At 33.3% G+C, this 23,548-nt stretch overlaps 1 protein-coding gene and 1 long non-coding RNA gene across 7 annotated transcripts in view; one reads left to right on the top strand and one right to left on the bottom strand.

The window, feature by feature from the left end:
* Positions 1-3,951: 3,951 nt before the first annotated feature.
* The window catches only part of LOC125049771 (paxillin), a 50,365-nt gene continuing 30,768 nt past the window's right edge, over positions 3,952-23,548 (bottom strand). For 5 of the 6 annotated variants that reach the window (XM_047649221.1, XM_047649219.1, XM_047649220.1 and 2 more), the window contains exons 3-9: positions 14,881-15,082; positions 12,116-12,212; positions 9,544-9,757; positions 7,730-7,942; positions 7,487-7,660; positions 7,186-7,416; positions 3,952-5,648 (exon numbers count right to left, since the gene is read on the bottom strand). In XM_047649221.1, coding sequence (XP_047505177.1) covers positions 5,382-5,648; positions 7,186-7,416; positions 7,487-7,660; positions 7,730-7,942; positions 9,544-9,757; positions 12,116-12,212; positions 14,881-15,082 — 1,398 coding nt within the window. In that variant the 3' untranslated portion in view covers positions 3,952-5,381. Of the gene's footprint in view, positions 5,649-6,900; positions 7,102-7,185; positions 7,417-7,486; positions 7,661-7,729; positions 7,943-9,543; positions 9,758-12,115; positions 12,213-14,880; positions 15,083-23,548 lie in introns of those variants that run through there. The other variant, XM_047649222.1, reaches the window with a different exon arrangement.
* LOC125049777 lies at positions 20,413-21,154 on the top strand. Its single transcript, XR_007117053.1, has 2 exons — positions 20,413-20,899; positions 21,019-21,154. It is a non-coding gene; the product is annotated as an uncharacterized LOC125049777 (long non-coding RNA).

The raw sequence follows: 23,548 nt of genomic DNA, 5'->3' as shown, positions 1-23,548 counted from the left end.
TCATACCTTTTATATAAATTAGAAAAGACCAAAAGGGCAAAAGCTACTGAACCATTTACGATTTGAAAAAACCACTTGTTCCACAATAGAATTGGTCATATCGCCAGCCTAGCTTTTCAATACAATTATTATATTTTTTTGCTGTAATCATTGAAACCATGACCTCAATATTACACGTGGTGTAGTTTGTTTGCAAATATCTAAATTTAAAGATTTTCCTTACCGAGGAACGATTGAGGAAAATATACCTATAGGTCTTTACAAGAAATGTTTTATCTCTACAACTTATCATCAATTATTATCTATAAAAAACCCACCGAGAGACAATTTTATCAATATAAATAATCAAGGTCAATATATTAAATTATTTTATTTAAATTTTGTCAATAATCCACAGCAGTTGGCCTAATGGTTTCAGCATGTAACAATGGACTTTCTATGTGCGCATTTAATGCTCGTTCAAGGAAAACCAGCATGTCTTAGACCTACAGAAGGCGGAACATCTACTTTAAGAAAATTTAATTAGTAATTTAAAATAATTAATTCTGTAATGTTAAAAAAACGGAAAATACATTATACGAACAAATAAGCAATATCAGTTAGGGTAAAAGTAATTAGATACTTAAAAAACTAATTTAAATTCGTCAAGATACTTAAAAATAATATGAAAACAGAGTACCTAGTATTTTTTTTAGAATCAGCGTGTATGACTAAGGCCTTTTTGTAGCTGAGCCAAAATTTTTCAAAACGAAATAGTTCACAGACTGGGGAATGTGTGTAAAAATACAATTTTTATTTAAGTAAGATAATTGCATCTCCTGTAATTATCCATTGCATTGGAAATATTTTTTTTTATTAATGACATATAGACAGCACGTAGATTTGATTGGACATTTTTTGGTTGATTAATAAAAGACAGTTTAAGAAAACATTAAATATATTTGTTAAAATATTACAGATTCAATAAAATCATGTCAATTTACATAAATCATAAAAATATTAGATTGCTATTACGACTCCATAAATGGAAATAAAAATCGGTGCCCACTCACGGTGAAAAAAAATTAATAACAGTTTATATAAAGGACATAGGTATATGTATTATTTACCAGCTTTGAACGCAAGCTACGTTACATTGTCATTTTAATAGATTTCCGACACGAGTAATGTTCCACAGAAAGTACAGTTTAGTACTTAAAACATAAACGTAGCTAGTTTTGAAGAATATATATAGACTACTATAAAGCCCAGTTTGAGCGTATTGCTTACTACATAAAAACAGTACTGATTAATTAATTATGTGCGTAAATTGGGTGTTCAGAATTATTATCTGCATGACTGCGAATCACACTGGCCTATATTTTATGTCATTTTTGTTTTAATTTGCGTAAAAATAAAACAAATAAAATTATTCTTTTGTGATAGTGTATTGTTTGACAGTTTGTTCAATAAATCATAAAATAAATATATATGACACAAAATACAAACAGTAGAAAAATATGATAATTATAGTTTTTGATACCAGTTTTTCATATCAGCCGGAAAAGATATGATAATTTCATCACATCATTTTGAAGTCGCGCAACATAATAGATAATGATGTCAATGTATTATATAAGTAGGTGTGTGTGTGTGTTATATAAACTGGTTCAACAAATTTAACTAAGTAAAGAGAATTTTATATAAATGAATGAATTTTATATAAATTTTATTTTAATGAATACTATGAAAGTAATTTAAAATAGTAAAAAAAATGTTGGCCGTTGGATAGTTAGTTTGACACTAATGTCACTTACTTGTCTTTAATGTAATTAAGATAATTGCTTAAACAAAAAATCATAGGAAAACATAGGTTATCATTTATTCGTGCCACACACGATTAAGTGATAAAAAATTACAATACTACAAATGAATATATTTTTATGGGGTCATGTTTTTAAATAATTCTTAATTTGTTAACTAATTAATATCTTATTATACTTTATCTATCATAGAGAAGACAGATGAATGAGTGAATGAATGTTTTTGGTGTTCAATCGATCCTTCACTTCTTTTGCATTTATTTAACCAAAATTGTTATAAATGAATTAAATTAAACACAACAAGTTTGTATGATGCGCATTTAAAATTGACATTGGATAATTAACCGTTAATTAAAGTTTTAAAGACATTAACCTTCACCGTGAGTGTAAAAACAAATATATTTGGCACTTTTGATGCTTAGATCAATAATACAACCGATTTGCATAAGCCGGTTCTAATATTCAACTTACAAATAACGGTTATCTTCTAAAACATTTTACGAGTTCAGTTTCTTGTAATTTAAATTACATATATGGAAATTATTTTTTATGTTGAGATGCATTAGTAGACCTTAAACTAAGTACTTGATTGTACTGAGTTACTAAATTCTATTAAGCACATAATTCTAGAAAGCACTTTTGAATAGGCCTGTACCAAAATTCTACGTATTGTATAATAAATATTTAACATTCATTAAACGCTTCTAATCTTTCTAATTCTGAAATAATCGGAGAAACTATGCCATTCGCTATTTGTAAGTTGAATAGAATCCAGCTTTTGGAAGATCAACCTAGCGAGTCCATCATCTTGTATTAAACTTACCCCTTATGTAAGAGAAATCTTGACAGAAAGATAATGTCATCGAATTACACAGATAAGTTTATAAAAAGCGTTACTAATGCAATAAAGATGTCAAAAATCAAAGCCTTAATCTACTCTCTGAAAAATATTTCCAAAAATTTACAAATACTATCAGCAAATGCAAACAATTCAGCCATATTCCTCTTAAAACATCGGACCCTAAAAGTGTCGAATAACTTCCTTATCACAAAATGTTTTTGGGATACAGGAGTCATACTTACCATTAGGTTGAATGTGGGTAGGCGTATGTATGACTGTCATTTGTCAAAAACGTTTTGACTTCTTGTATGTTTCTGACATACAGGGGACTTGCTTACCGTAAGCTTTGAATGTGGGTAGGCGTATGTACGACTGTCGTTTGTCAAAAACGTTTTGACTTCTTGTATGTTTTTAAAATACAGGGGTCTTGCTTACCGTAAGCTTTGAATGTGGGTAGGCGCATGTATGACTGTCATTTGTCAAAAACGTTTTGACTTCATGTATGTTTTTAAAATACAGGGGTCTTGCTTACCGTAAGCTTTGAATGTGGGTAGGCGTATGTACGACTGTCGTTTGTCAAAAACGTTTTGACTTCTTGTATGTTTTTAAAATACAGGGGTCTTGCTTACCGTAAGCTTTGAATGTGGGTAGGCGCATGTATGACTGTCATTTGTCAAAAACGTTTTGACTTCATGTATGTTTTTGATATACAGGGGTTATGCTTACCGTAAGCTTTGAATGTGGGTAGGCGTATGTATGACTGTCACTTGTCAAAAACGTTTTGACATATAACAGTCATATTTAACGGTAAGTAGAATCTGAATCGTACCCTTAAACTAAACAAATACTAGTTGTATTTTACACAAAAATAATCCTAAACCAACCGAAACCAACACGGTGAAATTTGTTGTTTTTGCTGACAGTACATTACTAATTTCGTCAAAGTTTAAAACGTTAACGTTACGTCAGCATCAGTAACCAGAGGCACAACTTATTTCATACAAAATTACTTTAAGTTAACAATTTATACTTCGACATTGAGCTTCATGGGGTTCAAGTTTATCTGTGAAAACGAAAATTGTCGGGCGGGTTAAAATATTTGTCATTTGTTGCCAAGTCAAATTATAATTAATTATACTTTGTTTTATGAAAATTAAAAGTTATATCAGGTAACACAAATGTTAAGGGAGGCCTTTTTGCTAACAGGCAACACTAATAAGGAATAAAATACTAAAGTGAAATAAATTCATAACAATTTTTTTTTATGTAGCAGGAGGTAAACGGGCTTTTAGCCCTCTAAGGCTCACCTGAAGTGATTTCGCCGCCCATTAAGAATTGCTACGCTTATTTCTTGAAGGACCCTCGAATTGGTTATTAGGTAATTAATTTTAAATAATAATTACCAAGTAGAAACAAAATAGTAAAATACAAAAAAAAGTATTTATTAATTAAGTATGGCGCTTTTTGCATTCCGTTTTTTTTATTATTCATTTAGTAAGGAAACATAACAGACATATATATATAAAAAATACAAATGATTTTTTAAAATAATGTCAATGATAAGATTTCTTAAATTGCTTCACAGATAAGAAAAACTATGTTTATAAATAATACAATTTTGCAGTATTATTATTGATTGTGTGTCTGTAATATTGCATTATTTTGATGATGACCGTAATATTTTTCCCGCCAACTCAACTTTCATTGCCATCTGACATTAAATCTACAAATACGTCAAAATTCTTTATTTTATTCCTGAATAATCTATCTAGTTTTAGAATTTAGTACGAACGCTAATTCATCACATTATTTTTTTCTAGACTACAGAATTAGATAAATACATTTTATCTTAAGTTATAACTAATATTAGAACAACAATAAACAATACCACAGACAATTCTATAGATTCTAGACGAGACTAAATTAATTTATATGGTCTGTGCGGGAAAAACTAAATATTTTTTGCGATACCTTTCACTAATCCTTATGTAGATGTGTTTACCTTATGGTAAATAAAAAAAGGTAAAAATTAATAAGATTACATTTAAATAATCACTTCTGAGAGTCAATATTGTATGTATGTTTTATGTATAGTACATTTAGACCTAAAATAGATTTTTTTTCTAGTCTCATCTAGAACGATTTCTTAATTTAACATATGGCAGTTTATCTTTACAAGACATAAATAATTTGTGGGTTTTCAAGAACACTGACCTCTATATATTTCCTTCTCCTTCCCTCTTTTGACTGTTATAGGAGGAAAAGAGATGGAATAATTTCTATTAATCTTAAATTTTTTGCCAGTTTTTATAAAATTGTATCAATAAGGAGAGAGAGGAATAAGCAATATTCATTGAATGTTAGAAAGAGACAATACTTGTATTCGTTGTACGTTTGACATTACTTAGCAAAATCTCTATGAACACGTTTTTGAATAACGAAAATTAAGACCATATTTCTAAAGTGCGAAGGTTGATTATTGTGCGAAATAGTACAAAGCAATATCTCTTTCTGTCACCAGATCCATTTATCATGGCACTGAAGTGTTCTAGCTCGCGTTTAATTATCCATATCGATAATCATGACAGTTTTGTTATATTAAGACAAATCAATTAAACATATAATAAAAAATATGTGGCACTCGCGTAAATGCTTTAATAAAAATCTCTCATTTGAACTTCAAAATGTCATCTGTCAAATCCATAGAGTACAGAGGCCAGCTAACGCCATCTTAATTCCTAACCAAACAGCTTGTCAAAGCACGTATGACAATATGGTTTATCGTTTTGTTCCTTAAACGTGCCCTTGTTCAATTGTCGAAGGCAGAACGCACAAACAAAATGTTCCGGATGGAATTTCCGGAACATCGCCGTGATACAACGGCCGGCTATGGGTTTGTGACACCCGGCGCATAAAGAACCGCGCTTTCCATGGTAATGCGTTTCACAATATGGGTGCCCTTCGTGCTCGAAGAAGGAGCCTCCGTGGAATGGTTCGCGGCATTCCTGGAATTTAAGTTAATTTATGAGAATATATTTTAAACAGGTAAAAAAACAGCGTACGCAGTTGAGCAGTTTGAGTTTGTAAGGCTTAAATAATCTAGCTGCCCTTATAAAAACTTAGCAACACACACGAAGGAACAGCTTTGGAAGGAAACCGGCATGTATTTAATGTAACAAAAGCCAAAGAAGGCCCACTTACTTGTAGGGACTAGGATAATTGGTTTTCAATAAAGATTTAGTGTATATGAACTGTGTAAAGTTTTCCTGAGGCTCGACTTTTATCAGTTTCGTTCCTTCCGAGCGTTCAAGTAGTACGTAACGATTTGGGGGGGGGTGTCCTTTTGTAAAACGTTACGATACGTGGATTGAATTACGCGTTATTATTAATATAATTTCGACTTTCCATTACTTTAGACCACATAATGGTAACTTTTAGGTATAAAGAGTCACTGGGTGATCACGAAACGTTTTACTATACTTCGTACAAAAAACGATACGGCGCGTTACATGGAGGGGAGGGTGTCAATAATCTCCAAAAATTGCGTGACCTAACACTTGAACGCTCCCTAGGATCACGTGACTTCAACAAAAAGAAAAAATGTATAATGACTTTTTATTATCTATGGAGTTTTGTCAAGAAATGATACATCATTGTCACACACACACATACACAGACATTATAAAAACAATCTTTAAGTGTGTCTATGGGAATGCGAGTAAGATAATGTTGTTCGAAATCGCAAAGAATGTGTTAATATGTTTATTGTGTACACAACGACATTGTGAAAGTTTGAATCTCTTAAAATTGGACATTATCCAAACAATTGTAAATAAAAGTTTTCACGACGCATCTTAAATAACAACAAAAAAGGTTTTAATCTGTCATAAATTAAGTTACATCTTTGATCTTGACACATTTTACATCGCGCATGGCAACCGCTTGCAATTCGAAAATAGAACGTAATGGCCTATAAACGTCTTCAGCCTGTTTGGCTGCTGTGACGTCACGGCTAATTTTAACCCCGCGTAATGGGAAACCCTATACGTCCAGCACTTGACCCCATTCAGAATTTCTCCGATATTAGGACAACATATAACCGATACGATTACGTTCATTAACATCTACATGCGTATACGCACGCGACCTTGACGCGTACGCAACGTACGTCAATTGTTTCATAATAATATTTTGTGTTTTTTTGTTTGTTTTTTTTATTCTCTTTATTGTATAAACCTTACAATAATAATACAAAAATATATTACAATTCCGTTACGTTTATTATCTATAGTGTCAGTGTGTTTGTGTTTTGCCTTTAGGCTTGGCTGGAAAAAAGGGGGGAATCATTCATTTGGGGATCATACATTATTCTTCTTCATCGACTCCGACGCATTTGGGGCATACCGGCTTTCCTTCCATAGCATAAAACGTCTTACCCTTTACTGCAATTTGGCAATCCTGTGTAAGAATCAACATTTAGACGCTGAAGAAAACGTATACTCAACCTGGCGTAGACGCTCTACCAACCCTGCCAATACAAACCTTGCATACGAAGCAATCTGGATGCCATTGAGTATTAAGAGCAGAGATGTAGTTCTCCATTATTGGTTTGTTGCAACCACCACACTTTGGGGCAAACATGTCAAAGTAATCCGCACGACAGTACGGCTTTCCGTCCCTCTCATGGAAACCTTCCTCTCCGAATTGCTGGCCACACTGAGCGCAGAAGAAATGCTCTGTGTGCCACGTCTTTTCTAGAGCGGTCACGCATTTCTGTAAGATAAAATCGCATCAACATCAATCCAAAATATACTCTAGAACGGCGAAATGAGGTCCAACTAACATCCAAGATAGGTCCATTGCAGTAAGCGCATCTGGGCGAGAAAAGATTATGATAATCCGGTTCGCAGTAGGGCCTTCCGTCGCGTTCAAAGAAGTTCCTCGTACCCAACTCTTGGTTGCAGTGTCCGCAGGTGAAGTGCTCCGGATGCCACGTGCGACCGAGCGCCGTGATGACCTGAGAAAAATCCAAATTTAATACATCCCCGTCACTGGTCAAGGCAATCCTCATAGGTAGATAGGTCACCTGTCCAACGATGGGTTTCTCACAGGCGTTGCAACATCCCTTTTGGGGGGTTTGTACTCCTTGACGGCTCATGTCCGCTCTTAGGGATCCGAGCATATGCTCCAGAGATGCTGATTCAGGTTGCCGCGGGTTGCTGCGGTATTGTTCCTGCCAGGCACGCTTTTCTCTATACACGTGAGCGCCGCCGTCTACTGGGGGAGCACCTGGGCTAACCTGAAATTCCGATAAACTATCAACAATCTTAAACGGAGCAGCGGACTTCAAACTGTTTTGGCAAACAATCGCCGGTTTTAGACCAAGATAAGTATAGAACGTACGGGAATCCGATCGGTTGTGAGCGACAGAAGCGAATGCGGTCCGAGAGAAATGTTTGACTATGTACTCTAATACAATCCGGCCCCACTACGCCTGTGATGTAACAGTACTATCTTTAGATGTGAGCTTTTGGTAAGGAGTGAGAGAGATGACAGCATCGCTGGAGCGACTTAAAGCTGGAAATAGATATGGGCCAAGAAAGGCGGCTAGTAAATATTATAATAAACGGAAAATGTGTAGTGCAGTGTGCCGAGGTGGCCATGACAGTTGATTATAAATAAATAAACGATATTATACGTCTGTAGCTAGTTCACGCACTTGGCACAGTCAATGAGATAGAGACTGTTGTCTATTCCTCAAAAAATGTATCGGATTAGAAGACCATAAAGAATCGATGCAAACATTTTCTTAACTTATAGACAATAGACATCCTATAGACTTCCTTCCTACAGGTGTTTATCAGAATTAAAACAGAAATTAGGACTCAAAACACATACGGTTTGAAAAGAATTAAATTTCTATGAAAGAATTTACAGTAAATTAAACTTTTATGAGATATACCAGCTTGGCCTCTAATTGTTTAATTGCTGTCATTACATGGTTACTAGAGCAGAACGGGCGTAAACAAACACCGCGTAACGTACTGTAAAATATTTCAAGTTCAACAAACAATTAAATTTTATTGGTAATAATAATTGTATTACCTTGATTGAGAAAGTTAGAGAAAAAAAATAAAAATGTTAGGTCCATACAAACTTCACTTCTTTATTTTTTTATTTTATAAGAATCGAAAATCGAATGATAATGTCGGCTTAAAAATATTAACAAAGTTAATGAGTCTGCCATGAAACTTACAAATCTATCACTATATTCGGAGCTTTGAACTTAAGATTTGATAGAGAAGAGACATTCGCCAGTAGACCATCAAGTTTCCTTTAAGAAATCCAACCAAGATTGTACGTTGGTTTTACACTCGAGAACTAAGTGTAGGTCCTCTTCTCTCTTACATCGTGTTTGGATCGTCTCTTGTTTTCATGATAAAGTTAAACTTGTTAAGTGGGATGTGGTAAGTACGAGTTCGGAAGCAAATAACTAAAAGCATCGTAATATGGGCTAAAGAAACTAAAAGCTGAAGCTGATTTTTCATTAAGATTTGTGTGTTTTTATTATGTTTGAATATTACTATTTTAATTTTTAACCAAAAAATATCTATTTTCACTTTCTGTTTATTAAGATCATACTAAGTTAAACCAGTTGCTACCTTTTAAGTTCTGGGTCTTAAATTTCTGTATCATGAGCATTTGTTTTTAATTGGCTAGTAGGCCTGCTTGACTAAGGAATGCCGGATACCCTTCACCGTACGAGAGTTAAATGCTCAGACAGTAAATCCATTGGCGCTCAGTTGGGTTCGAACCTACGACCTTAGGGATGAGAGTCGCACGCTGAACCCACTAGGCCAATCCTACGTAAGGAATACTGATTAATTTTTTATCACTGACCTTAAAGTCGGAAAGCGACGCCATAAGATCATCCAGCTCTTTAGTAGCGCTGGAGGCGTGTTGATGCCGATGGGTCTGTACTGGTGTCTCATGCTGAACTGGTAACTGCTGCTGAGCTGGTTCCACAACTGTTTCTTGGACCGTCACCGTCACCTGTTTCGTGCCGGGTCTTGGAAGACTGCCTGATGGCGGGACTGGCGATGTGGAACCGCGTCTGTAGTAAAGTTTAGTTTAGCAAAAGGCGGTCTTTTCAGTCAAAGAACAGCCTAGAAATTAATAGTTTAAGGTTTTCTTTAATCTTCTTTATACAATAATAGCAAGTTATAATCTTCTTTTATGAATAAGAGTTGTAGGAATTACTCTTCAGCCTAATCGTGAATAAACCTCATGTAACTAAACAAATGGCGATTTTTAAAAGTAAACAAAATAGAAGAAAAATCAACATCTACATAGCGTCATACTATATTATATTTGTCATTATGATTACAAGTACAAAGAAAATAGACACATTTGTTTTTTTTATCAATATTTTTCTCAGAATTTTATTTTGTTTCATTTTTCTGAGCTTTTTTCCATTCTAGATTAGCCCCTTATATTTAATTAGGTACTATATGACCTCTTATAAGAATTACCCCATTTAACCCATTCCAAATTCCATTATTAAACACAATTATTTTAACGTGCGCGATGCAACAGCGTATATAATATTAATATATCCTGTACTCATTAATAATACAAAGTAAAATTATGGGAACAATAATAGTACTAATTGTTGTTGGCAACTCTGGTAATACGCATTTAGTACACCTGTGTGTAAATTTTCACTGGAGCATATTAATATAGGGAACTTGGACATAGATTTATGGCAGATTGTCTACGGACAATTCATGGGTATAAATGCCAAATATTATCTTGCCAAGATACTATCGAGGTACGAACAATTCAATATTTAATCAACTTTTGGATTTAACCTTTGAAAATGAAGGATAAAAATTGCTGTAAATTGTTAAAACAATTTGCTTTGAACGTCTTATAACGTAAAAAATAGAGCAGATTTTTTTTCCCCCGAAGTGTACATATTATTTTCAAAATCAATATATCAGTAGTTAGAGACATTACTACTTGCTTGCTTGCTTAACTGCCAGTTCTCAAGGGCGTAGAACGGATGATAAAATCTGGCAATAAACAATCTCGAATCTAAATCTTCTTTTCAGAAACTGAAACAAGTACTTGTCGCCACATTAATATCAACTTGAGAGGTCGACTCTTACTCTTGTACTTGCTACATCTGGCCAGTAGCAATATACGGTTGTGAGGAATAGACCATTAAAGAAGACACAAGGAGGCGCCTCGAAGCTTTTGAGATGTGGTGTTACCGTCGCATGCTACGCATCAGTTGGATCCAAAGAGTGACGAATGAAAGAGTCCTTTAACAAATTGGAATGACACGAAAGTTTATGCAGACTTGAATACGGAAAGTCTCATATCTCGGAAACGTTTTGCGTCATCATCGATACTTCTTCTAACGATGGGCAAAATTCAAGGCAAGAGACGGGCATTGAATCGAGTGGACCGGCATCAGATCCGCCGAGGAACTGTTTAGACTTGCGCAAGACTAGGCAATTCAAAGTTGTTAACAGCCAACCTTTACTAATAAAGTGGTAATGGATGAAGAAGGAAAGAGGAATCATGACAAAACATATAATAATATATATTACGATGTGATCAAACTGAAAAGTGTGACAAGGCCACAAAATAATTATAAATTGTTGTATTGATTTAGGTGTTGGTTTTAATGAAAAACATCAACATACTCCTATTTAAAGAATAGCTTTTGAAATAAACCCAAAACCCGGCTATTTCAGTAAAACAAGAAAATAGAAAACAAAATGGCCATTCTGAGGTCAATTTTCTGTATAATAAATATAATAATTGTCCATGAACTTCTGCGAATACAAACCATGACAGATGACGTGTGTCAATACATCACTCCATTTCCACACGACCCGCGTCTGAGCTCGGCGCCAACTTACAATACTAGCAATCAACACATCAAACGTTTTATTTTTTAAAAGAAAATCTTCTTCATACAATAATAACGAGCTATAAACTTCTTTTATGAATAAGAGTTGTAGGAATTATTCTTCAGCCTAATCGAATCAAGTGTCTTTGTAATCTGTGCGTTAAACGTCATGTCAATAAACAATAAGAATATGGCTTCATATTTTATTCTAATCTAATACTAATAAAAATCATATGGGTCATGTGATGAGAGAAAAAAAGCAAAAATGGAACTTATTTGACTGGAAAGGATTTGAATGGAACAAAGGCAAGGCAAGCAGATAAGAAGATGGGAGGACGATATAAAAAACGTAGCGGGTCCAATTTGGATTCAACCTCTAGACATCGCCACGATTGGAAAAAATTGGAGTAGGCCCAAAAAAAAAATCGTTTGCCAATAGATAATAACTATAATAAATATTATTTTACTTTAGGTACATTTACTAAGCTAAACAGTATTAAAGGGATTTTTTTTACTAATAAAAAATTTATTCGGTTTAATATAACATACCCATTATGTACATCGGTGCTCAGTTGATCCAGAAGTGAATCCACTGTCGGCCTTGTTGAGGCAGGACTGGCAGCACCATTGGTTCTGGTGTAGTTTTCTGCAACGCAAATATATCTTTGAAGGAAGAAACTAACACATTCACGAACCAATTCGACTTAGGGTCCTTCAAAGAGTGTACCGATTCATAAAAGGCCGGCAACGCACATGCGAGCCTCCTGACAATGTGAGCGTCCATTGACGGTGGTATTACTTAACATCAGATGAGCCTTCTATCCGTTTGCCTCCTCTTACATGAAAAAAAAAGGGTGCGTGTACTTATGTACGCGCTTAAGAAGTTATACTTCTTTGGCATTATTAAAAATAGTTTTTGATTGCATACAAATAATTAATTACAATTAAATAATCAAAGACTGAAAAAGGAGTCATTATAGTCAATTAAGTTCAGTTTAAATTTGAAAAATTAAATAAATAATTATTTATTATTATTCTCTTACATTAAGTGTAACATATATTCTATTTAGTTAAAAGTATATATTATTATATATTTAGAACATCTCTACCAAACACTAAGATGTATGCATGTATAGCTTTGGCAGTATTGCACAATATAAAATTAATAAATTTCTTTGAAAAAATAATTAAAACTCCTTATTTGTTTAAAAAGTAAATGACAAATGTCATTATGGTCATTCAAAATTCTTGGCATACGAACTTCACGCATATTCTATGTCTTTTTACTTGTAGATTGTCTTATTCCTATCTCGCTCGCGCACGCTATAATCACACTCCCAATTTTGTGTCACAGGTGCGCGCGCATCGTAAAATTTCACTCTCATAAATTTTTCATAACGCGCCTAAAGAAGTATAACTTCAAAAATGTCAAATACCCCATTGACATTAAAAAAGACGAGTAAATCACTAATGTACACAGGTATATGAAACGTGTTATCAAATGATGATAACCTAATTAGGTACATTGTTTTAAGAATAGTGTTGCAATGTCAACTAAATCGGCACTGGTACTCTGCAACTTCCATAGTAACATTGAAGTGTTTCATTTAATACATAATATATACGTAATAATTTTGTACGTATTTTTAATCAATAAGTTTTGAGTCATAAATATTCTTTGAACTGGAGCAAATCAATCCCAAGGATTAGGACCATTTAAATATTCGTCAAATTTATAAAAAGCTTTATTAATTTATTATAGAAAGCTTAATTTACGCGTTTTTTTGAATTTATTCAGTGATAATTCTCTAATTACTCTTGGGAGTTTGTAAAAACGAATACAATTTTCATATAAGGCGTGGTTTATTTTCTGGAGTTAATTTAATTCAAGCGTACCAACCAGATCGATATATTAACTTGGCAGACTACACATTAATTAGCACCTGTGCACTTGAACCCCAATAGTCTCTACTCCAAAGGGAACAAAATCGAAGTTGGAGGAAAGACTATATTTGAGCCGTGTATTATTATTTTAGTTAATATAAATATTTTTTTCTCATGTAAGTAAAATGTATGTTTTTAATGAGAATAAACATCTTAATTCCTAGGTTAGCTGTAGGATTACAAAATAAATACACCTGCTCAAAATTTCCGGCGAAGATAAATTTAATTGGATAATGTACATAGAGTAATGATAACTATATTTCGTAAGATAATAACATCGATCTATTTCAGTTCGGGAGGCTGCCAAAGAAAACATTTGCTTTCAAAAGATTTAAAATCTATATTTAACATACAGTTCTGATTATTACTACGATGTTTCGTATTCTTATTTTTTTATAGAAAAAAATGGCAAACGGGCAGGACAGTAACAGGCTCACCTAATGTTAAGTGATACCGCCCATGGACACTCTCAATGTCAGAGGGCTCGCGAGTGCGTTGCCGGCCCAAAGGCCGGCAACCGGAACAAATTCCGGCAGTTATTCGTTTTTTATTATGTTCTGTTTTTGTTTTAGTTAAATTATATAAAATTCACTGATTTATCAATCTTGTAATTAAAACTTGAATCGATATAGAAAAAAAAAATTTTTTTGTTAGCTTATGGTGTGTAAGGCTTTTTTTAAATGCTAAGCTTTGGAAATAATCATTAAAATCCCTTTTACGGTTTCTGGTTATATGCGATTTTTATTAACGTACCTATAATATTATTATTTTGATACAATTGAAGTAAACCACATACAACCACATGTAAAGTAAGTTGTAAAGTAGGAAATAATTTTGTTTTTATTTATTTCGTAACCATACAACTAACATACATTATATATATTAAAAAACAATTAGGTATACTAAACATATAGCCAAAGATGGAACACATAGTATATATACATAAAGGTTCGAACATTTACGTAAGAAAAAAATGAATAAAAGCGCCATAGCGCTAAATCACCTGCATCGTGAGCACACTCCACATACACACCCTCACTTACACACCATCAACAACACACACACAATGATTAATTCATTCAATCATACCTAAATTACGTATTTCATAATTTTTATTGAATTTGTCCTTTCATAAACATTTGAACCTTTTTGTATATATATTATGTATACTATAGTTGGCTATATGTTTATTAAAATTATTTGTTGTTGTACATAACTTATGTTAGCTGTAGCATTACACCGGCAAAATACCGGCGGAAGAAAAAAAACTCTTACAACCGACGATTTTGCTTTCTTCACAAAACAAAAGCCTTCGTAAGTAGAATTATGCCTACAGAGATAATTCTATCCGGTAATATATGATGACTTACCGGATCTGTCGGTATAATTCTTCTCTGCATAGTTTCCGTATCTTGCATTACTCAGGTCATCCAATAATGTGTCCAGCTCCGATAGGTTCCCCCTGCCCGTTCTCCCATAACCAGGGTTTGCGCCATAACTGGGTGTGAAGCTCTGGTTGGTGTACTTTGGTACTGCCTTTTCGTGTACCACGCTTGCGTTCTGGTAGGTTGGCTGTGGGCAAAAGAAAAATTAAAATTCAATGCTTCAATGTCATGAGAAGTATATTATAATGGACGCATCTTGTAACACGATATTTGGATTCATAAGAATCGCGAAATTTACTGTCAGTTCTTTTAGAGTAGGTAATTTACTTTTACTGTATAGAGATGTATATGCTTAGTTTCCTTAATAAATAAATAAATTCAATTTAAGAGACACTCAATTTTTTTATCGACGAGTTACTTATTACGAGCTACATTTAATAAAAAAAAAATCAGTGATGCTACAAGCTTTTTTTGTCCATCTAATAGGCAAGTCAATCAGCCTCCTGTGCCTGATACACGCCGTCGACTTTTTGAGTCTAAGGAAAGCCTGTTTCCTTACGATGTTTTCCTTCACCGTTCTTATTATTATATAAATTATGTTATAATTAATTATAATTAAATAAAACTATTTCTTTGAATCTTAAAATCATAAAACCAAGTCATTAGCATTGTTTTGCATTTATTTTTAACGACATGTGTTTACAGCATGGGTATTTAGCATGAAGCAGACATTATAATACATATTTATGTGTATGTTTAAGTTATCATTTAGTTTTTTTTTAAATACATGTGTCTTTACTAAGACATCATGGAACATTACAATCTAGCCTAACTAAAGTCTAATAAGTAATTTTAGTCTATTCTAATTTACTAAAAAGGATATTTAACATAGGAAAGTATCTAATAACACTACTTACAGTCTCGAATAAGTACAATTTCTTTTTGATATGATTATAAATTCAGAATATGTACGTAAATTAAATCTTAAAATCTAAATAAATATACAATAATAACATTAATCATGGCATACATCCCAGAAATCTCTTCAACGAGTATAGATGCGAATAATAACACTACGTTTTGAGCTTTACAACTGTGGTCAGTGGTATCATTGGTCGTCAGCACTCGTCACGATATATATAGTAATAATAATAATAGACTTTTATTTCAGAAACATTTACACTTAAACATATTTCTCTTTTTGGCAAAGGCCTCCTCCTAATCCGGCCATTCCTGTCTGCAGTGTGCCTTCCTCTATTCCTTTATTTGGTCTATCCACCTTCTAAATTGTCTCCCTCGTATAAAGTAAAATCCGTTGACATAATTATGATTTTCCACAAAAAAAACTTTATACAAGTATATACAGTATTTATACAACGTTGATATTGTGCCCAGAAATTTATAACTCTGTATCTAAGACGTAAATAGATTAGAAACCTTGAGAAATATGTTTCTCATAACTCCATTCGTGACCGTGACCACATAAATATATAGTTTCTAGCAGTGTTTCCTACCTACCTACCTACCTAAATGCCCCCTCTATGTAACATACGATTACCCCCCTATTAAATAATAAGGAAATTGTTAACGAAACAATAAGTAAATTTTCAAAACATAATGAAAAACTGAAATTCAAATTCCAAATAATTTTTCTATATTAATTTAAATCTTGCTCGCTTGATGCTTGCTGCACAGAGATTTTATATAAGGTTCCAATTTGGTTAGCTTCAGTCTCCACTCTCCATTCTGTGTTATATCCGGCTGATTTCGATTGCCCCCCTTCACAATCAAATTGCCCCCCTGTAGGGCGTGGGAAGTTGGGAAACACTGGTTTAAAGCTTAATTTCTTTATATAAGGGACTTTTAATACTTCCAGACATTGGTAATGTGGTTTTGAGTGCTAAATTCCAAATCGAATAAAGCATTGTTTGAAAGGAATTTAGGAAATCAAATCGTAATTTTTTTTCTTTAATAAATCTTTGTTCTAAGTTTATAACAGTTAAATTAGAATTTTAATGATTGGGCGATGATGTACATCGGGATATAAATATAACAACAAAACTTTTCATGTTAGCGATAAGATTTTAATAAGCTTTTTCCCAGCTAAGAACAGTCAAGCCCTTTTTGCCTATACCTACTCCTACGAGATACATCCTACCACCTTGGCCTTAGATTTCTCTATATATTATGTCATAACACTTAAATTTAGTGTAATACGAAATGACAATATTTTGACAATTGACTACGCGTGCACTAAGCTTATGAATGAGGCCGTATATATTCCTAGAGGATGTATTTCATACATATTTAACGACATCTAGTATTCATTGAGAAATCCAATTGGATCACATCCAAGTCGTTAACTACTAGAAAATAGACTTTAAATTCTACACGTTCATTCATTATGTCACTAGATGGCGTTTCAACATCGTTGCCAATTCAAAAGTTACGTTAAATTTACTCTCTTAACACCCGGCTGCTACCGAATTTTTCTTAAATATTTGTTGCTGCAATATCGTCATTAGTGTGTGTTCACACTCAGCTCTTTAATCAACTAATAAGGGGCCGTTCAAGTATTACGTAAGCACTTTAGGAAGAGGGTCTTTGATTTTCTTATTTGGTGGTCAACAGTAATTATTTACTTTTTTACACATATTACCCACACATTGTCTATGCTTGAAAACGATATGCATTTTCGAGGTTTCCTACAAAATACGTTTATGTACTATTATTTTTGAGAGCTTTGCTTACTTTTGCTGACAAGAGGTGGGGGGGGGGATAAATTGCAGTAAATCTGCTTACGTAATATTGAACGGCCCCATAACTTTCTTAAACTTAAAATAAAAACGTCGATTCATCAAAATTAAGCTTTGGTCAAGTAAAAATAGTACAACAATGCAAATGAGAATTTATAATACTTAAGTACACTCTGTTGTTTATTATGACGCCTGTGTCCGTGTGTACGGGAATCAGTCTCTTCTTACGGTAAATCCATTCTACATGCGTTTTAAAATATTGTTTCTTGTTATTTATTTTATTGAACGACGGACACTGAGGTGATACGGATGGTATTTTGTATTTTGAACTATTTTATTATTATCTGAACTATTTTTATTAACTTTGAATTATTTTGAACAATGAAAAACTAAATTTAGTTGATTCTACGGTATTTTTGGGCATTACAATAGACCAAAAACTTCAATGGAGTCAGCATATCACTAAACTTTCTGACAAGCTTAGTTGTGCGGCATACGCTATTAGGAAAATTAGGCAACTCACAGACGAGGAAACTGCCAGAATAGTATATTTTAGTTACTTTCACAGCGTTATGTCGTATGGAATTCTTTTATGGGGCAAAGCAGCAGATATACAATCTATTTTTATCTTGCAAAAACGTGCTATTAGGTCAATTTATTGCTTGAAACCAGGCACTTCACTTAGAAATTTGTTCAAGAAAATCGATATTTTGACGGTACCTTCCCAATATATTTACAACTGTATCATTTTTGTGCGTAGTAATATTAGTTCTCTTTTAAAGAACAGCGACATTCACAATAGGAATACAAGAAATAAGGGAAAACTTTTCCAGCCGTCTTACAGGTTGCAGAAAATAAATACTTCATTTATGGGCCTAAGTATACGCTGCTATAACATGATTCCTAGTGAAATATTGGAACTGCCTTTAAACAGATTCAAAACACATATAAAAAAAACCTTAATATTGTGTAAAGGTTACTACACAGTCAATGACTACCTGGAAGATAAAAACGCTTGGCAATAGTTCTAATTATATTCTTATAATTTGATTTGTTATCTTTGAAGTGTTATGAATATGTGTGTAATGGTGAATGTGGTAAATCACAGAACAAATTTTTTATTTTTTTTTACTTATGTAACTTTAATGACGTTGTGGTTTATGACATTTTCCTTTGAATAATTGTAATGTAAAGGGAGGGCAAAACTTGCTGAGTTTCTTGCCCGTTCTTCTCAGAACAAGGCCTCCTGGTAGTTTTGCGAACGGATGGCGTAGTCCTGCTCTTTCGTGAATTTTGTAAACGTTGTTGACATTCATAAGCATGCTCTAAGAAGCATCTAAATTGAATAAACGTATTTTGATTTGATTTGATTTGCCTTGACGTCCGATGATGAAACTCAGCTGCAGGTATTAGTCCAAACAAAACATGACACATACAGAAATATGAAGCCCAAACCTAAATAGGGTTTTTTTGTATGAATCAATCGTTAATGTTTTTGGTAATAATTCTATCTCATTAACAACTATTAAGTTACCTATTAAGATAGAGCAGTGTTAGCCTAGTGGCTTCAGCGTGCGGCTCTCATACCTGGTCGTAGGTTCGATCCCCGGCTGTGCACCAATGGACTTTCTTTCTATATGCGCATTAAACATTTGCTCAAACGGTGAAGGAAAACATCGTGAGGAAACCGACATGTCTTAGACCCAAAAAGTCGACGGCGTGTGTCAGGCACTGGAGGCTGATCACCTACTTGCCTATTAGATTTAAAAATGATCATGAAACAGATTCAGAAATCTGAGGCTAAGACCTAAAGAGGTTGTAGCGCCACTGATTTTTTTTTATGAAGATAAATATCATTGATATAAGACATCATTCATCATTGAGATAATTTGAGGACTCATTGGTCTAGTGGTTAGTACCCCTGACTACGAATCCATGGGTCCCGGGTTCGATCCCCGGCTGAGGCGAACATCGATGTGATGAGCATTTGGTGTTGTGCTTAGGTCTTGGGTGTTTAAATATGTATTTATATGTCTATCTATCTATAATATGTACGTATATCCGTTGCCTCGTACCCATAACACAAGCTTCACCAGCTTAGCATGGGACTAGGTCAATTGGTGTGAATTGTCTTTATAAAAAAATATATATATATATTATAAATTTGGCACTGTAGCACTTCTGAATCCATGACCTCTTTCTAGCTTTTAAACTTTTAACAGTCAATATGTATGCCAACGAGAAATAAGGTCATCGTTTGGGTAAAGAAAGTGCAAATCTATACGAATGCAACTTGACTCACTTTCCAAATGTTGAAAAGTCGTTCCCAGTAACTGTGTCAAAGCCAACTCGAAATATAACAATGAAAGGGCCATTCAGTGAAATGTACAGGTTTGTGGGTTTGTATAAAGGACATGATACAGCTACTTGCTACAACTCCTTCAAAAGAGTGTACCAATTTTTTAAATACAGGCAACGCACTTGCGAGCCCTGGCATTGCGCTTGAGCTTTCTGCCCATTTATCCTGAATCCTGAATGGAGCTTATAATGTAGTCTTGAATCTATTACAGCTATTGTCGTTAAGAACAACGAATTTTATTGCCATTAAAATAGGATGTTTAATTAAAAAGAATTTGTTACATTTAGAAGAATTCGAAGTCTTCTGAATGTGAATGTAACCGAATAAACACTACTTATCTAGAGTTTAATATATTCTGTAGTGGGCTGATCAATAAAAAATAATCATATCATGGCTTTTAAAAAATCAAACTAAAGTTTGATTTTTTAAAAATTAAATATTATTATCAATTGTGCAGTGATATTGTGTATTGTTGTACTTAATATTAACATTTCAGTATATAGTGTGCAAGATGGAATTGGAACACGTGGTTTGTGTGATGTGTAACGAAGACACTGACGAAAAAACTATACGATTTACAGAGACTACGTTGAATAAAAGTAAATCAAAGTAGTAAGCTATGATTCATCAAATTTACCACCCTGCAAACGTAAACTACATCAACAATTATTGAGAACTGCCTACATTACAAATATATGGCGAAATTGTAATTTAAAAGAACCAACAATTCTTACACCTGAAAATAACGGTTGGAACTTAATTGATAGTCGTTACGAATTTAATTGGTTTGAGGGGAATACGGTTCCATCTTCTATATACGACATACTTTTACAAGGACCTGCTGATACTGCCACAGCACAATCGACTGAAACTGAGGAATTCATTTCAGGTAACATACAACTATTTTATTCCGTAACATTTAATACGCAGTCCTATGTAATTGAGCTTGACATTTAATTCTTAACAACCTTATTGATTCATTAAAATATTTTTTTTTACTATTTTCAGATGAGGAAAACATTGTTAAAGAATCAGATGATGATGAAAACAGTGATAGCGAAATTTCGGATGATGCTGAAGAAAATGAATGTTAAAAATAATGTAGATTGTATAAAACCCAATAAAATACATTGCATTTACTGTATTCGTTCATGTAACATTTCTTATTTGCACGCCCTTAGCAGCTGTCCCCTCGCCTGTCAAGGTATTATGCTGTTCAAAACCGCCTGGCATTGTACATATTTACTCTGAGACGTTTACTTGAAAACATATAAAAATTTTAAGTATACAGGATAAAGTTTATTTTACCTCATCAACTGTACGTTTTCTAATTGATCTGTCATATACTTCTGCTTATTGTAATCGCCTGTCAATTTTTTTTTAAGATTTACAATAAATAAACTTTATCCTATTAAATTTTCAAATTTACAGAAACAAGTTTTGAAACTCAATTTACTTAACAGTCCAAAAAATAAAGGGGCTGATGACGTGCAGGGCTGACGCCTGCCAGGTCATGGCTATTGCTCTTAGCATGTCATAAATCGTAAGTATACAAATTTCTAACCTTACAGGGAGACCGTTACTCCCAGGGTTCACTACCTCTTGGACTATTAGCATAATTGTCATGTATTTTGGAAAACATAGCTGTAATATATACTGTAGATATAGCGTTATATACAATGTGGTGAACTGTAATCAATAAAAGTATATAGTTACTGTATTTATTTAGGTACCTATTTTATATATTAGTAGGCACGGGCAGGAGACTCATCCGATGTTAAGTGATACCGCCGCCCATGGACACTCACATTGCCAGTGCGTTGCCGGCCTTTTTATTGTGAGGTCTCATTTTTGGATCTTTCCATTTTTTCAAACTTCATATGGAAACTTTCGACTCAACTTATCCGACAAACATATACTTTCCTTACTTGCCCCTAACCCGAATGACTAAGGCTGACGTCATGATTGACAATTGACATCCTATCACGTATTACAATGACACGGCAATCAAAACGTTATCGTCACGTGTAGAGCCTTTATCATTATGTTGCCACATCAACAAGTATACACCAAGATAACTTATATTACAAATATTTAACATTAGGCCTTCACACGGGTGAACATATTTTTTAAAGCCTATATAACTCATGCGCATTATATTATCATTAAGCAAATGGACAGCCAGTCTGAATCGGTCCTAAAATGTAGTCTTATAATATTATTAGAAATAAAAGATTTTTATTGTTTGTATGGAATATACTAAAAATTACTGGATCGATTGCAAAAATATATGTCTTAATCAGATAATTTGGATACCGATTTCACTTCTACACACGTCGATAAAAAAAAGTGGCGCAGAATTTATTGCAAGTTCTTCTCGTCCGTTCTACGCCCTTTGAGAACTGGCAGTAAATGTAAAATTAGAAGCATTTAACATGTATGTCTATTGACGTTCATAAGTGTACATTGTGTTACCTAAATGAATAAATGATTGATTCTTGACTTTTTGATTTCTGAATATTGAGGAAATACATAAAAATAATACCGTACGGTGAAAGAAGACATCACGAGAAAACGGTTTTTGAATTTATACCCAACCAGAGTTAAATGCGATTTTAGAATGTAAGCAATGAATGTAGCATTATTAAATAATTTTTGATATCGATACAGTGGTTTTTTAGTCGATTCCTTACAAACAATACAAAATCTTTTATTTATAATAATATTAGGAGCTAGTCGTTTATATTTTAAGATCGATTCTTTGGGACAAATTTCGATAATTAAGTTACATTTATAAATAATTATAATTATCTCACAATACAACAAACAATTGACAAATAGACATTCTTTCCTAATAACTAACGGCCTTATGAAGACTTAGGGTGAGATCTATAGTGCGCACTTAGACTTTGCTCAGACTTAACTACAACCATTCTTTACTTTTTTAAAGGATAATAAAGAAGGTATTGCATGAAATGAAACATCAATTTCTGTCTTAGCTTGAGCTTAGCTTAATCTCACCGTTAAAATGTCTATAAATATACTAAATCATAGTTTAACCTTAGTGTTTTTCGTAAGTAAAGTCTGAGCAAAGTCCAAGTGCGCACTATAGATCTCACCCTAAGGGTGAGATCTATAGTGCGCACTTGGACTTTGCTCAGACTTACCTTACGAAAAACTTTGCTTAGTGTACACTAAGGTTAAACTATGATTTCGTATTTATAGACATTTTAACGGTGAGATTAAGCTAAGCCCAAGCTAAGACAGAAAATGTCAAAATACAAATTGATGTTTCATTTCATGCAATACTTTGTTTATTATCCTTGAAAAAATTAAACAATAACAAATATTTAAACATCTAAAACGGTACACATATATCTTCAATTTATTGGTATTTATGTATTCATTTATTTTATTATTGCAATAACTAGAAATTTACGAGTAACCTTTAGAAAATGTATTAATTATTTAAAGATGACAATAATTTTATTACGTAGAACGGATCGCAATGTTTTGACAATAGCAACAGAGCACTTGT

Source organism: Pieris napi, chromosome 5, assembly GCF_905475465.1.
Source record: "Pieris napi chromosome 5, ilPieNapi1.2, whole genome shotgun sequence".
In the NCBI taxonomy this organism is placed as follows: domain Eukaryota; kingdom Metazoa; phylum Arthropoda; class Insecta; order Lepidoptera; family Pieridae; genus Pieris; species Pieris napi.
Note: the sequence above shows the minus strand (reverse complement) of the source record. Positions and strands in the feature narration are given on the sequence as shown.